Source organism: Triticum aestivum, chromosome 1D, assembly GCF_018294505.1.
Source record: "Triticum aestivum cultivar Chinese Spring chromosome 1D, IWGSC CS RefSeq v2.1, whole genome shotgun sequence".
Classification (NCBI taxonomy): Eukaryota; Viridiplantae; Streptophyta; class Magnoliopsida; order Poales; family Poaceae; genus Triticum; species Triticum aestivum.
Genome location: NC_057796.1, coordinates 26460414 through 26475701, shown reverse-complemented (window position 1 = coordinate 26475701; position 15288 = coordinate 26460414). Strand labels below are relative to the sequence as shown.

The 15288-nt window shown below is 41.6% G+C and overlaps 2 protein-coding genes across 12 annotated transcripts; one reads left to right on the top strand and one right to left on the bottom strand.

The window, feature by feature from the left end:
* The first annotated feature begins 212 nt into the window (after positions 1-212).
* On the top strand, positions 213-2373 carry LOC123180057 (uncharacterized). Of its 11 annotated transcripts, none has more exons than XR_006490692.1 (4): positions 213-408; positions 513-689; positions 1296-1452; positions 2041-2373. XR_006490692.1 is itself a non-coding variant. In XM_044592017.1 (4 exons), the coding sequence occupies exons 1-4, from the start codon at positions 380-382 to the stop codon at positions 2186-2188; spliced, it is 489 nt and encodes a 162-aa protein (XP_044447952.1). In that variant the 5' UTR covers positions 213-379; the 3' UTR covers positions 2189-2373. The 11 variants fall into 11 exon arrangements, 1 of the variants encoding a protein (XP_044447952.1); XR_006490691.1 differs by having other exon boundaries at positions 1271-1401; XR_006490690.1 differs by having other exon boundaries at positions 513-693; positions 1296-1401.
* Positions 2374-8699: 6326 nt separating this feature from the next.
* Positions 8700-14396, bottom strand: LOC123180056 (protein ACCELERATED CELL DEATH 6). The gene is made up of 3 exons (XM_044592016.1): positions 13718-14396; positions 9664-10349; positions 8700-9554 (listed from the first exon to the last, which is right to left on the bottom strand). Exons 1-3 carry the CDS (start codon positions 14370-14372, stop codon positions 8844-8846), a joined length of 2052 nt encoding a protein of 683 aa, XP_044447951.1. The 5' UTR covers positions 14373-14396; the 3' UTR covers positions 8700-8843.
* Between the last annotated feature and the right edge of the window lie 892 nt (positions 14397-15288).

The window sequence follows — 15288 nt, the reverse complement described above, 5'->3', positions numbered from 1 at the left end:
GTTAACGTAAATCCCCTATTGCAATCTTAATGCTAGTGCCAGCTTCACTGCGTATCTTGCTATTAAAGTCTCTCAAGTGCGGATTTTCAGAGGCCGAGCCACAGGTAGGCCGTTATCGTGGGCGTCCATTTGGGCCTTGGGATGTGCATCTCGTCAGTGGGTGGCAGGCCTATGCAGAGAAATACAGCCCGCGATACGCCTAGGGAGTGTGTAGGCGTATTCTGTGCGGCCCATTGACCGCGACTGCCCCCCGCCACAGCACAGGAAGGAGAATCTCGTCGTCCCCTATCCCAAAACTTTACCCCGTGGAGAAGCCCCAGTCCTCTCTGCCCTCTTCTCTTTCCCCCCGGGCGACGGCGGCGGGGTGCTATCCGGCGAGATGTCCACCAACGGCGGCGACTGCGCCGGGTATGTGTATTCCGTGCCTTCTTTTTTTTTCTTAGGTCATCGTGTGTGCCTAATCCCCGTGCCAAATTTGAATAACGTTGACCAAGGGAGCTTGATTTGTACAGGTTCAGGCTCTCCGGAGCACTCGTCCTCCTCCACTCCGGCGACCAAATCACCCGGATCCCGCGTCATCTTCCACTCCAGCGGCGACTCAACTCAAGTTTGCAGAACACCGGATCTGCCCAGGGCAAGGCCCTCGTCCACGAATGTGGCCGGGAAAATTCATTTTCTTCATTTTTTTGGTCGGTGAGGCTGGATCACACGTCAATTACTTGTGCTTTTCTCCTAGCTGTTGATCATCTGTTCCAGATTTGCACTTTTTTTGGTGATTTTTATTTTGTTCCATCTATCCTTTTGAGACGGGTGATCTAGCTGTATGGCTCGATCGAGATGCATATCACTTCTGCTGTTAAATCCAAAATAGACTGCTCTCCTTTGTTTTCTTGTAATCCCCTTCCTTCTATTCCTTCTGTACATATGCGATTTTCTTTTGTTTGTTTGTAATCCCCTTCGTCTGGACTGGATAGATCTCTCCTCATCCTGTTGCTGCGCAGATCCAAATTTGCCGTGATGTTTTTATAGACAATATATATGTTGTTTTTTATTCGTACCCATGCTTATGTGCCAGATTGACTTAATTTCTGTGATGTCTTGAGGATTCCTCTAACTTGGATAATTGATGCTTAATCCTGCTGGAACTTAATAATGGATTTGATGTTCTGTTCTTGATGTGCTAATCCAAGGTTAATAATTATTTCTTAAGTGGGGTAGAGTTTGAATTCCTACCACTGATTGCAAAAATCTTCTGTTCCATGGATTTCAGTTTGTTTCGTTGACCACTTTCCCAGGAGTCACAGACTTGAGCAACGTTGATGGTCAAGTGTGTCGTGGCGGCGAGGCCACATCCCTTGTCAGATACGCTGGTTGCGGAGCTACAAGTGGCTGGACCAGAAGGTGTTTCAGATTAAAATTTCCTCATCCAAAAAACCATTAATTCTGAACATAGTATGTGCCGGCCTTGTTCTTGGTTAGATTTTGAATACACCCACATTTCTTGGTTAGCTTAAGTTTTTTTATATGTGATCTACCAGATTCTCAATGGTCTGATGATGAATTATCATTCATGTCATCAAGTTTGAAGATTCTTTGTAAATGATGTATATTTCTAGATCATACACTCCTGTTGAATATGAATAGGTAATTTGTGAGGCATTGGGGTGATCATTTCGTTCTTGCATGCCAGCCTGTTAAAATTCACATTTCTGCGAGCAGTTGACACCGCCATGAGTGTAAATGATTTCATGTCATGTTTAATCTATGGAAGTGTTTATGACACCGCCATGAGTGTGAGCTTTTATGCATTGGTGTCTCTTAGTTAGGTAAGGCAAATGTTAACAGGAAGAATGCGATGGAATTGTCAATGAGACCAATATGTCGAGAAGGGAGATGACCCAGTAGTCTAATGATTTCTGTAACGGATTGTTTGAATCATCTTCAAACTTCACCTGCATCTATTTTTGTTTCTCTATGTGACTATTACTTTTGTAACTGTTTGTTTATTTTTTTGGGTACATTGCTGACCCAATTGTTCAGGATTAGGATCGGCAATGCTCCTGAGGAGAGGGAGATGAACCCCAACAGGAAAACATCGCTACAATTGTCTGTGCGTGCTTATGGAGAGAAGGGTGTATCAACCGTGGTGTTGTTGGACACCAGAACTGTCTTTTATGCCCTTCCCTGAATTGTTGTTTGTTGTACTTTGTTAAATCATAGGGCTGTTATGTAAAATGCATGTTAAATCTTGGGGCTGTTACTTTTAGTTTACATAACTGCTAGTTCGAAACTGTGGCATTGATATCATGCCACTACTTAGCTTTGGTAGGCAGAAACTGAATTCAAATGTTGTTGTGGCTGCTGTTAACTACACATGCCTGCATCTTGTTTCTGTTGAGCTTTAGACTTTAGTAGTTATATCCTTGACCTGAATGTGTTGTACCAACCGAGCTGGATGCACCCGGGGATGAAAAAAATTAGTTACTGTTGCATGCTGGCAAATTGATTCTTTTCCCCACTAATTGTGCTACGCGATTGCAGATTGCTCCGCTGTAAACAGAGAGACGTAGGCTGAGGTCTATTGAAATGACCACTCAATGTCTTAGCTTCTCTAGGGTGCTCCATTGCACCATGCACCGCCCCTGTCCAATGGTACAGGCATTCAATGGCTACAGCCGGGGCGCGTGATGGGTGATGAGCTCCTACGAGAACTATTAGCGCATGCCATGGCTTTGGTTAACTGGGCCATGGTCGTATGTTCTTCGCCAACGAGTTGCTAATCACCTGAAAAGTAAACGATTTTTTACCTGATTTTTTGACGCTTGGAGCGGAAAAAATCAGTTAACACATTGTGCTGTGTGTTTCTCATCTAGTTTGCTCGCGCACCACACCGCCTGGTCTCCTGCGTGCTCGAGGAATGCATGTGGTGGTAGTACGAGGTGACAAGTGATGGAAGCACTGCTCCCAAAAACTTTTCTCGTAGAGATGATGACGCTTCTTTGACGCCGGACAGTTGGATGACAAGGAATCTGCACAAATTCACTGTGCGCCCGCGTAAAGTGACATCGCTAATGCTGCAGTGGTGTGTTAAGTCAACACTAAACGTGTGATTTTGAAACTATTAGCTCCATCATCACATGCTTTGTTAGCGAGGCTGTACCTAATTTGTGCGGTTTTTTAGGCTGTCAAACAGATAAAATCCATTCACATATTAGTCGTAACGGTTTTGGCACACATAGAGTCTACACCTGACTCGTTTTGTTAGTTCTGCATGAGTGATCGCATTAACATGATTAAGAGTAATGGATGATGGCTAATGATGAACAAACTTACCTGTTCGCTGGTCACCAATGCTCCACGTCCGCGCTTAATGAACTGGTGGTCTCCGCTGGACACACATGCTCGAGGCCATGCATGCACCAGGACGTACGGCGCTGCGCGTGCTGTGCATACATGTCAGAGGCGTGTGTGAAGCCTAGATGCCTTTGCATGTGCGCGGGACCTACCTAACTCAATACAGCCCAAAAATAAATCGAATACAGGATATATACTCTGACTGCACGCATCCCCATGGTGGTAGGACGGCCCAGATACCAGCCTATCTGTGGCTCGGCCGTCATTGGCATTTTTCGCTCAAAGGACTTACTATATTTAGAAATGGAAGGAGTAGCTGGTTGGTACGTGGGCCCGGTGGCCAAACAATTTCAAAAACCTTGGCTCTGCGTGGCCTTGGCAGTGAGTGCTGCACAGTTCATCGCATGTGTTGTGTCCTCATTCGTCGTGGGCATGGCATGTCAACGAGGGCCGATTGTGGTAGTTGAATGGCAGACACGCATTTGAACCCTGGGTTGTTCCTGTCATCCTCGTGAAGCAGCCCAGGATTCATTGATGCATCATGGTTTGTACGCTTTTCTGTGTGCAAGCGAGGCCCTTGGATGGCCTCCGTCCATGCACACACTTAGTTTGTTGTTGGCACTAGCCTCAAGAAGGTTACTGTTGAGCTAGTTATTCGTCAGCATATGTTAAACGAATATGGTTCATATTGATCATAAAAACACCATACTGTTTGAAAATAGATAGTTTGATCTATGATCCCGGTCCATTGATGATCCCAGTCCTTTGCTCTCCAAGCCATCTTATATTGCAATGGGTGGCCAAGATCGGGCATACCGTACCGATAATGCTAGCAGTGCATCTAACTTAGTTATGGGATGCAACATTGACAAGCATGCATATGAAGATGAAATAAGCTTAATCTACTCTTTATATTTTTTGAGGTTATATTTATAACTTTAAAACTTATATTCATCTCCTATTAATGTCATTTGGATCAAAGGAATGGTGCGACCAAAACTCATTTGGATTAGCTTCCTATATCTCAATTCCATGTGAATTTGAATACTCGCTCCAATGTTATATATAGAGACATCTTTTGAGCATGTTTCTATTGTTAAGACGATCATAAAGAAGGAGCCAACAAAAAACCTCGACTTTCATTGTCACTTTTGATTTCCATAGCAAATAGTAACTCTTGTGTACTTTGACCTCTCGAAAGTTGAATCTGCAGTATTTTCTGGCAGTGTATTCATTAGATCCCCACACATATTCCCATATATAATTTCCTTCAGTTTTCTCAGTACCTCCAATGCTCGTGGTGATCGTCTGTAGCTGACCTACCTCCACATGCGCCTGCATGGAAAGCGAAGGTGAAAGGGGAAAATATCTGGTGCGCCGGAGCTTGTGGTGCTACCGGTGCACCGATCTCACATTGTGATTTTAAAATGTTCAAAAATTTCTGAAAAAAAATTAGCACACTCACACAACATCAATGTAGGTTGTCGCAAAATTTGAAGTCAAAATTCGAAACATTACATGTAAAACAAAAATGACAAATTCAACACTGAATAGTATATAAAATAACTTGGGCTTTAGATTCGGCCCATTATCACACTGATGTCAAATTTGTCATTTTTGTATCTCAAAAAATATTTCAAATTTTTGTACAAAAGTTTGTGACATCATATATTGATGTTGTGTTAACATGCTAGAATTTTTTCATATTTTTTTAAATATTTTATGGCATCCGGTGCACCGATAGCACCACAAGTGCGGGTGCACCGGATACATTCCCAAGGTGAAAGGCCTCATCCAGTTACATGCTGCCCAAGAAAGCTCTGACTGAGATGCATTCATTTTTGGCAAAGGAGAATTCCCTTGGGTGCGAGTCCGCCAAGATGGTACCAGTCCAAGGGTCTTTACACATTAAAACATTGTCCCCTTGATGAACAGTGATTTTTAAGATGCCACGATAGTTTAGGATGAGTTTGAGTACGTCCCTCCACCAGAAAGACCCGCACAGATCCGAGGCGTGTGGAATTTTGGTGTTATAGTAGGAGGACCAGATAAATTCCACCCATGGGAGATCAAGTTTGTTGTAGAATTTATGCAAGTATTTGATCAGCAGAGCACCACTTTGTGTCTTCAAGTCAATGATTCCAAGGCCACCACTGTCCTTAGGGCAGCAAACCATTTCCCAAGCAGCAAGGGAGTTACATGTGTCCCCTCGATCAGACACTAGTACAAAACAGGGCTTTCGTCACAGGGCAATATTCACATTAGTCCCGGTTCAGTCACGAACCGGGACTAATGTGAGCATTGGTCCCGGTTCGTGCGGCTAAGGCATTAGTCCCGGTTCACCTGGGCCCTTTAGTCCCGGTTGGTGCCACGAACCGGGACTAAAGGGTGCGATGCCCATTAGTACCGGTTGGTGGTGCCAACCGGGACTAAAGGTTAGTCCTCACCAACTGGGACTAAAGGCCTTTGGTCCCAGTTGGTGCCACGAACCGGGACCAATGCCCCCCTTTAGTCCCAGTTGGTGGCACCAACCGGGACCAAAGGCCTTGTGCTGCCCCGCGTCAAAAGTTTAGTCCCACCTCGCTAGTTGAGAGAGCTCGAGAGTGGTTTATAAGCGCTGCTGCGCCCACCCTCTCGAGCTCCTCTCAATTGCAGGCTTTCGGGCCTAACCGTACACTGTGTGCCTGTGGGCCTACTGGGCCACCTGCGGGCCTGAATCCTGGCCCATGGTTGGGTTTCTAGTCGTATTCAGGCCGTGGTGGCCCAGTAGATGGCAATTTTTTTTCTTTGTTGCTTTATTTATTTTGTTTTGTTTCTACTTACAACAAAATACTTACTGTTGCTATTTTTATTTATTTTATTAAATTTTATTTTTTAATTCTTTTTGCTTTTAGGTCACAAAAATTATAAACTTTCTGTTAGTGCCATTAGTTTTCAAATTTGAATTCTTTGAAATTTCTGTGATTCTTTTTCCTGCTATTTAATATTACTGTGTTTTATGATTCTATTCAAAAACAAATTTTGTTATTTTAGTTTCTAATAAAAAAATCTTTATGATAATGCTTTTTGCTATTAAAATGTGTAACAAAAACATTCTTTATGAAAATTCTTTTTGCTATTAAAGGGCCCATCAAACTCTATCCCACCCCCCCCCCTGCGGACCGCCTTTTCAGTTTTAGAAAAAACAAAAGAAATGATGGAAATGTCAAAAAAATAAAATAAAATAAGTTTCTCATGTGATATGTGGTCTAGTTGTTGGGAAAATTAACAAATATGAATTTTGACTTTATTTGCAAAATCTCTCTGGAATTTCTTAAAATGGGCATAACTTTTGCATACGAACTCGGATGAAAAAGTTTTTTATATGAAAAATCATCTACTTGAAAAGTTACATCCGAATTTAACGGGGGAACCCCGTTAAACATTTTCAAAATCCTCAAAAACCTAACAGAAAAAAAGATACGGGGCTTTTAAGATCTGGAGAGGCAACAAAATTCAAAAAAATTCAAATTGTGGTCAAACTGTGGTCAAACAATGGTCAAACTAATTATTCTAGAATATTAGTGTTACTAAATAATTATTTCAGTTTTTTTGAATTTTGGTCAAATCTGGTCGAACTGTGGTCAAACAATGGTCAAACTAATTATTCCAGAAATATTAGTGTTACTAAATAATTATTGTTTTTTAAAACAATAGTTTCAAACTCAAACAGTGAAATGTGTCACTTCATGCTCAAGCTAAATTCCTGAGGGTTAATAGAATTGACATCTTACTATTGTCAGGAAAACAACAAGTCCAGACTTGGAAACAAGGGAGAATAGAACCCGGAAGTTAAGCGTGCTCAGGCTGGAGTAGTGAGAGGATGGGTGACCGTCCGAGAAGTTAGATGATTTGGAATGATGAGGGGTGATTAGAGATTAGAGGATAAATTGAGCCGTGATGAGGGGTGGTGATTAGAGATTAGAGGTTAAAATAATTCAGAAATTTGAAGATAAAAAAAAATAAAAAAATTTCAAAAAAAAATATCATAAAATTTCCTTTAGTCCCGGTTGGTAACACCAACCGGGACTAAAGGTGGAGCTCCAGGCTGCGTCCACGTGGACGGCCTTTAGTCCCGGTTCGTGTAAGAACCGGGACTAAAGGGGGGAGGCATTAGTAACGACCCTTTAGTCCCGGTTCAAAAACCGGGACAAAAGCCCCCTTTTCTACTAGTGAGACTTTTTGGTCCAAAGGCATTTCCTGTGGATCTTATCCAGAAGTTCCAGTATCTTTTATCCAGAAGTTCCAGTATCTTTGACAGAAACTTTAGTATGTAGAGTGCAAAATTTGTGAGGGAGGTTATGATCGAATTAAGCAGGGAAAGCTTTGCCCCATAGGACATCATGGGTAGAGTGGAGGTGAGCCGTGTTGAAGTATAAATGCATAGCCCACTTTTCCCCATGAGCTTGAGCTTCTGGGTGAACTGGCTAGTGCATGCAGTTCTACATGATATCACAGCCAAGATGTCTTGAATTCAAGACCCGACGGACACAATTTAAAAATAAAAAATTTCAGCCCATTTTCGTTCCACGTTTAGGCCTGATGGAGCCACACGTGAGGGGAAGTGTTGAAGTATATATATGCATAGCCCACCTTTCCCCATCAGATTGAGCTTTTGGGTGAACTGTTTGGTAAGTGTAGTTCTACAAGCCGTCGCTCAACACTACAAACAAGTGGCATTAGGTCTTGGACGGTCAGTTTTGTAGTGTGGAGGGGCATCCTTACATATGTGAAGGGCATTGAGCCCTAGATTTGTGGTAATTCTTTTATCTGGAAAGTTAAAAACAACGAAAATTCATCAAATTGAATTTTAAAAGAATTGTATTCAGATTGAAAATTCATTTAAAAAATCATTTGGTAACCGACCGCCTGGTATTTTCCCGTTAACGCAGTAACCGGGAATCTTGGTGCCCCACAAGATTTCTTTTTGCATCCGGAATCTAAAACCATGACATGGTCATATATAACATAGTCAAGGTGCAAACGTAGTACATCCATGACCCCCTTGACTTACTTTTATGGGTGTGGCTAGGTCTCAGTCAATAGAGATTTAACTAAGTCTTAGTCAAATGACATAACATGCAAGAGAGAAAACGAAAAAAACTGAAAAGAAATTTTTGCACGGATCTTAATGCAGGATCTCACGGATATAGAATCGACTGAGACTTGACGAAGTCTTAGTCGATTGAGACTTAGCAAGACTGTACTTTTATTTCATACTAATATATGTTTGTTATACAACACTTAGAGCAAATGATTACACGCTATGGCCAAAAGGAAAGTAAAAAGGAAATAGATGCTGAGAGTTGAATATACATTGATATTATTTTGCAATTCGAAACAAATATATATAGTATTCATATGTAATGATGTACCATGCATCAGATATAGTATATAACGAGCACGCACAATCTTGCATGCATATATTGATGGATGCCGTGCAATTAATCTTAGCCCAGCTTATGGTGTAGTCCAATAATATTCCTAGTACTTTCCAAAAGGCTGAAGATTACGATGTAGGGCCAGAAGAGATAGGCAATGTTGGCTAAGAATCTAGTCCCCAGTCTGAGCAATCGCCCGGCCACTGATCTCCATCCAGTGTTACTTTTCAGCTTGGCCCTCTTCAGAACCAGTGTTGTATCGATCAGTATCGCCCTCATGAACCAAAGGGCATCGAGCAACGCAACGGCTGTCATGGTGCAGGAGACTATAGCAGTCATGTGATTCACTTGGTTAAGCTCCACGTACAACGCGAAGGCGAAGGCGGCACAGAAGCTTCTCGCGGCACCGATGAGCAGTGCGAGAGAGAAGGACACCAGCTCTATCCGCTTCTTTATGTCGAGTGCAGCTACCCCAGTATAGATGAGACTGAATGTGGCCAAAGCCGAGCAGATAAATGCCAAGGTGTTAGATATGACGAACCCGTTGAAAGCATACGAACGCGATGCTTGGTCTTTGTCAGGCATGACGAAGGCTGCGGCGAACGTCGCCGTGGCCACGAGCACAGATCCAATCCCCACAATCTTTGCGAAGCTTGTTATTTTCTGGTCCTCGACCTTCTCCACAAATTTATCTTCCGTGACGACACGTTCGTCGCGCCTGCTGTTGCCATTCTGAGCGTTTACAAAGGTTAGAGAACCAAGTATCCTACGCCGTGCATGCTGCATCCAAATAAGTTCAATTGTTTTCCATGGTTGGTTAGATTGTCGAACCTCATATGGAGCTAGCAAGAACAAGAAGATGATAAGTACGTGTCATGCAATTACGTACCATTCCGAAATTAAATCCAGAATCTGAAGGAGCATTTTTCTCGGCAATATCCATGGGAGTTTCTCCTTTCTTGTTTGATAAATTTAAGACGACATGTCGGTTCCAGATGAGAGTTTTGAATATATCCCAATCCCCTCCATAGACAGCTAGGTGCAGGGCAGTGTTACCATCATTGTCCTGTATGTTCAGGATTGACTTAAATTCTGACGACCTGTTGCATACAAATCTAACGACGTTAAGCCTCTTAAGATCAACAGCGACATGAAGGAAGGTCCTCCCCTTGGAATCACGCAATCTGGCGCAGGCTGGAGAGCAGTGCCAGAGCAAGATGATGATAGGCACCAAGCTGCCTGCCAAGGCAGCCACATGCACTGGAAAATACCCTTTCTTGTCCGGCTGAAATGCCGAAGATGGATGCGCATCGGCCAGTAGGTATATTGGGTGTTTCTTCCAAGCATAAAACTTGTATAACAACTTGGATGGTGCAACATCATAGTAGAAGCTGAAGGATTTGATTTCGAGGCTCCTGTCGACAAAAGCAAAAAGGAAAAACTCCAGAGTAGGATCTTCCGCTGATGCAGCCATATGCACTGGCATACTACCACAATGGTCCCGTTGTTCGACTAGCCTCGTTATTTTTTCTTTGTTTTCCTTGGTCCACACACGTAGCAACTCCTTCGCCATCCCTGCAGTCACCGTTATTTCACGTTAAGAAGTGCTAGAAGTAAGAGGTGATGAAGTATGTTTTGGAAGAAATCACACCCAAAATTATTTTAAAAATTTGTAAAAAAATGCAATTCTTTTATGTGTCCTAGGTATTTATTTTTCTTAATATAATTATCTTTTGCTCTTTTATTTCTGCGAAGGCTACATATAATATAATTATACTTTTATGGTTTTGCAGAAAAGAACTTCTTTCATCATATAGTATACTCTTTCATCAACTCTTGAAAATTTAAATTTATATCATCTAAATGATGTAAGTACAAAGTTGCATCCCGGGGATTGTAACGTTTTGGAAGCGCCAATACTGGAATTTGAGGATATGCACATTCTTTTTAGGGTGACATGTGATCTCCTATAATTAATAAAGGGAGTTTACATATGTTTAGGCCCTCTAACCTTGTTCCAATGTCGTAGCTTAGCTTTTACATCAATAAAGGGCTACACTAAATTATGGAATAAGGAATATAATATTTGCACTTTTAAACCTGCGAAGGCAACATAAATAGCTGCTGGTGTGTGACCATATCATGTACTATTAATTTCTAAGAGTGCGCTAATATTCAGCACAAATTATACAGGACAAATGTTTCCTACTACATGGCGTAGTTACTCCCTCTTGTGTTTTGTACGTTTTCGATACTTTGTATACTCTTTTAGGTAAGGGTGCCAGATCTGGAGTTCGATAGCGTGTCCGGTGTGTTGCCCCGGTCTGATTCATTCAATGGCAATGGTTTCGCCTTTGGCGAGCCACCTTGGGGGTCTGCAAAGCTGCATATCAGCGATGGAGCCGCTTCGAGCTCGGGTGTGAAGGTGATCCGTCATTGTTTCCTTCGGTGGCTGCTGTGGTGGTGCCAAAGGCAGGTGACAAGCATTGGTGTCAAGCTCACCGGATTATTCGGTCTTGATTGTATTTTTACTTCTTGGCTGGTGTTCCTTTGTGCAAAGACTAGATTTCTGTTGTCTTTACAGTTTTGTCAGGTTAGTGTGTACGTGGTTTGTACTATGATCCTTATGATATAAATGAGACACGTATTACCATGCAAAAAAGGTAATATGTACCATATTTTGGGTATACTCCTTTTTACGTGCACATATGTGTGTATTTCACAAATATTATAAACCTATGGGCCATATGACAACGAGTAAATACACCAACTATGCATAAAACAACACAACTCACATCAAGATTACCATAACATATGATTTTCATTGTGGAAAAACAGACATGAGAATAAATAACAAAGAACAAAATTAGGCTTCTCTTGTAGTATTTTTGTGCCATACTCATTCATTAATCATCAATGTCTGTGAAAATAAAACAGATCCCATATTTTCTTTTGCCTTTATGTAAAGGTAAATTCTTTGCAAACCTACTTTGGAAAACCATTGAGAGGCCGACCATGGTTCCAATACATTTGGAATTAAACGTTCTTATATTATGGGACGGAGGGAGCACAAAATTTACCTTTTCAATATTCTTACTGAAAAGTTTTATGATATAATAAAAAATAGAAATATAAATGCAAACCTATTGGTAATGAATTAAGTAAGCACACTGGAACATATACACAGACCATGCTGAAAATTGTAGACCTTTTTACATTTATTTTTTCATGCAATTCACTTGGACTGGTTTATAATAACTAGTGTGAAGGCTAGCTCTTATTAGAACTATTACAGTATTTAGACATGATATAGGAAAAGAATACATATGATTAATTAAAAAATATTTTGCAGAAAAGTTAAACTATTTTGTAACTTCATTTTCATACATCGCAGTTTCATAAAGAATATAAGAATCATGCTGACATATTATCTTCTTATCCATATTTAAATAGTTCATAATTAAAAATGCATAAGTTATTACAATAAAATACCATCAAATATGTGCAGACAGGGCAATATATCATAATTTGAGATGATATAGAACTTTTTTCCTTCAAATTGTGAAAACAATAAACTACTACTTTTACAATAGGATAGTAAACTTGCAATGATTTATGGTCAAATATTTTATTTTCCTTTTTCTGATAATTACTTATATTTACCTTTATAAATATATAAACAAGGTCTTGCTAGTTTTATAGTATAATAACGATGATGGAGATGACGATGACGACGACAATGATGATATACCTAGTAACTGTAGTTACGAGTACTCACAAAAAAGTAAAAGATTTGATATTTCCTAGTGGCTCTCAACATGGTTGAACAACACCAGGTCTAAAGTTCCACAAAAAAGTCGAATGAAATTTAGGGATTCGGATAAAACTAGCCAGTTCCACGTTTCTAAACCGAGAGTTACACTCGATTTCAGAAATGTGCAACTACTCAATCACTGTTCCGTCATGATCTTAAGGTTCACATCAACGACCAAGATTTCACAAGAGATGTGAGTCGAGAGCCACATACACTCTAAAATATTACTGTCCTTCCATTCCAAAAGGCATGATGTGATGTGAGATTGCATACCATCCAAGACGAATGTAGAAAAGGTGGCATACCACTTTTTACCATGGCATATGGGTTACTCTAGTGGATGTCTAATAAATAGCATTGGAAATAACTAAAGAGAAAAGTCTATGCAAAGGGGAAAATCGCGCTAAACTTTCTTTTTTGAGAGAAAAATGGCGCAAAGTTATTTTGAGATAATATAATTATTAATTAAATGTATTTTGAAGCAAAGGCGGTAGTAACTAGGATTGCTTACTATTGTTGTGAAGAGAACATCATGTGACCCATTTTTTATGTGGGTGCCAGAGTTGGAGATAACTCATTTTCACACTCGCGCAATCGGCAAGAGTGAGAAATTCTTATCTCTCAGTCAATCAAGTTGCGGAATATCATGTGTAAAGTTAAACAAAAAAGGTTGTGTGCAATTTTGGTTCTCAAATGCAACTATATATAGATTGTACATTTCTAAATATATAGTCACAAACAATTTGTAAAATGTGCAACAACCCACTTGCAGTTGGACCAAGATCATAGGGGTCTTTATGGATATGGTCAACGTTTTAATTTGTTGGCCATTAATATTGGCAAAACGATATATTGTTTGGACATATAAAAAATTATTGTTGTATTTGTCTGCAAAATATGTTTATGTCATGTGTCTATTTTCTATTTTTAGACATACTATGAGTCAAAATCATGTCTTGGAGGCTATAAAAAGGAAAATGCATCTTATATCTCAGAATGGATGAAACAATAACTAGCACTGGAAAGAGAGAAAGAGGAGAATATGCAAAGTGAAAAATGGTTGTATCAAGATGGTAGAATAATACATGTATTCAGAAAGCGGAGGGAGTAGTATTGTAGTAATACTTACTTTTGTCGTGAAGAACAGCGGCATGTAAGGCATTTTGTCCGTGGTTGCCAGAATAGGATAACTCTTTGTCAAACTCGTGAAGCCAGCGAGCAATCCGGTGATGACCCAGCGAGATGGCAAGGAACAGAGGCGATGTCCCATCGGACGCATCCACTCGGGCCAGCTCCTTGTCGTGCGCCATCAAAGCCTGGACCATCTGCATGTCGTCGGAGCCGATCACTTCATGCAACGCCGTCCTCCCATCCTCGTTTTGCACCCCCACCATGGCCCTGGCCATCCCGTCGCCGGCGGCGAGCTCGATCAGGCAAGAAATCATGTGCCTGTTCCCGGCCCGGGCGGCGCAGTGCAGCGGCGTGTCGCCGTGCCTGTTGCGCGCGAGCAGCAGCCGATGGGCCTTGCCATGGATTACCTTTGCGCTCTTCAGGTAGCCATGGCCGTCCCCGTCGGTCGCTACCACATGGAGTAAGGAGTTCTCCTCGGTGGTACCTACTAGTGCTGCGGAGTCGCCGGCCTCCGCGCTCGCCAGCGCCATGCCCGGGCTCAGGAGTTGCTGTAGCCGCTCGTGATCGCCAAAGCTTGCGGCCATGAACAGCTCCAGACAGCACGGCACGGGGCAGGAGCGCGGCTGCGGCGAGCTGATGCGTATCTCCTCCATCTCACCTGATATCGATCAGTGTACAGTTGGTAGTTGCACTCGTGTATGCACTCGTATATATAGACTAGTTGGCTTGGCTATGCCACGCAGCATCGATCCCCAACACACAAAGTGTATTCAGCCGCTCGATGTGTGAAGGATACGCGAGTAGGTACAGGTGCTTGGACAACTGGCAGATAAAAATGTTCCTCCATCGTTATACCTGTAGGGGTGTGTCGTCAGTCAGTCTGACACGGTCTTTCTTTAGCATTGTGTGAACAAGAAGGAACGTGTTAAGAACAAGCAAACTTTGGTGGAGGGATTCCATGGATGATGAAGCTTCTACAAAAGTACGTATAAATCTCAGGCTACCTGTGCTCTCAAAGAAAGTAGCTCTACTTTGCTCTGGCAGGATAAATGGACATATGCCTGATCTAAAACTCTGTGGCCACGGCTCTATTCTTATTCCAACAAAGTGAACGTATCCATCAACCAGGCATCTCACAGCTATTCCATCTCCCTCTTTGAGAGGAAGCTCATACCCATCTATCCTTGTTGATCACGGGCAGAAAGTCATCAAAGCCACAGACATGCAAGACCATCGCCCTAGAGAATAAGAAGTCACAACATGGCGTGCTGCCGATCTAAGAACAGGGGCTGAGCTGGAGCAAATATTACCCGCATGGACCACTTTAAAAAGGCATAAAAAATTTAAGCAACGATGTATTGGCTAAAGGTGTATTTCATTACTTCTAGCACGTATTACTGAACATAATTGAAGGTGGTTTGTAAACACAAAATGTAGCCATGAAAATGCTTACAATAATGATAAAACAGGGGACAGAATTACTTGAAAAGTATGTCTTGCATGTCCAAATTGCAACATACATTGTCGGACAACAAGGTTCGGTAACATACAAGATACAAATAGAATTAA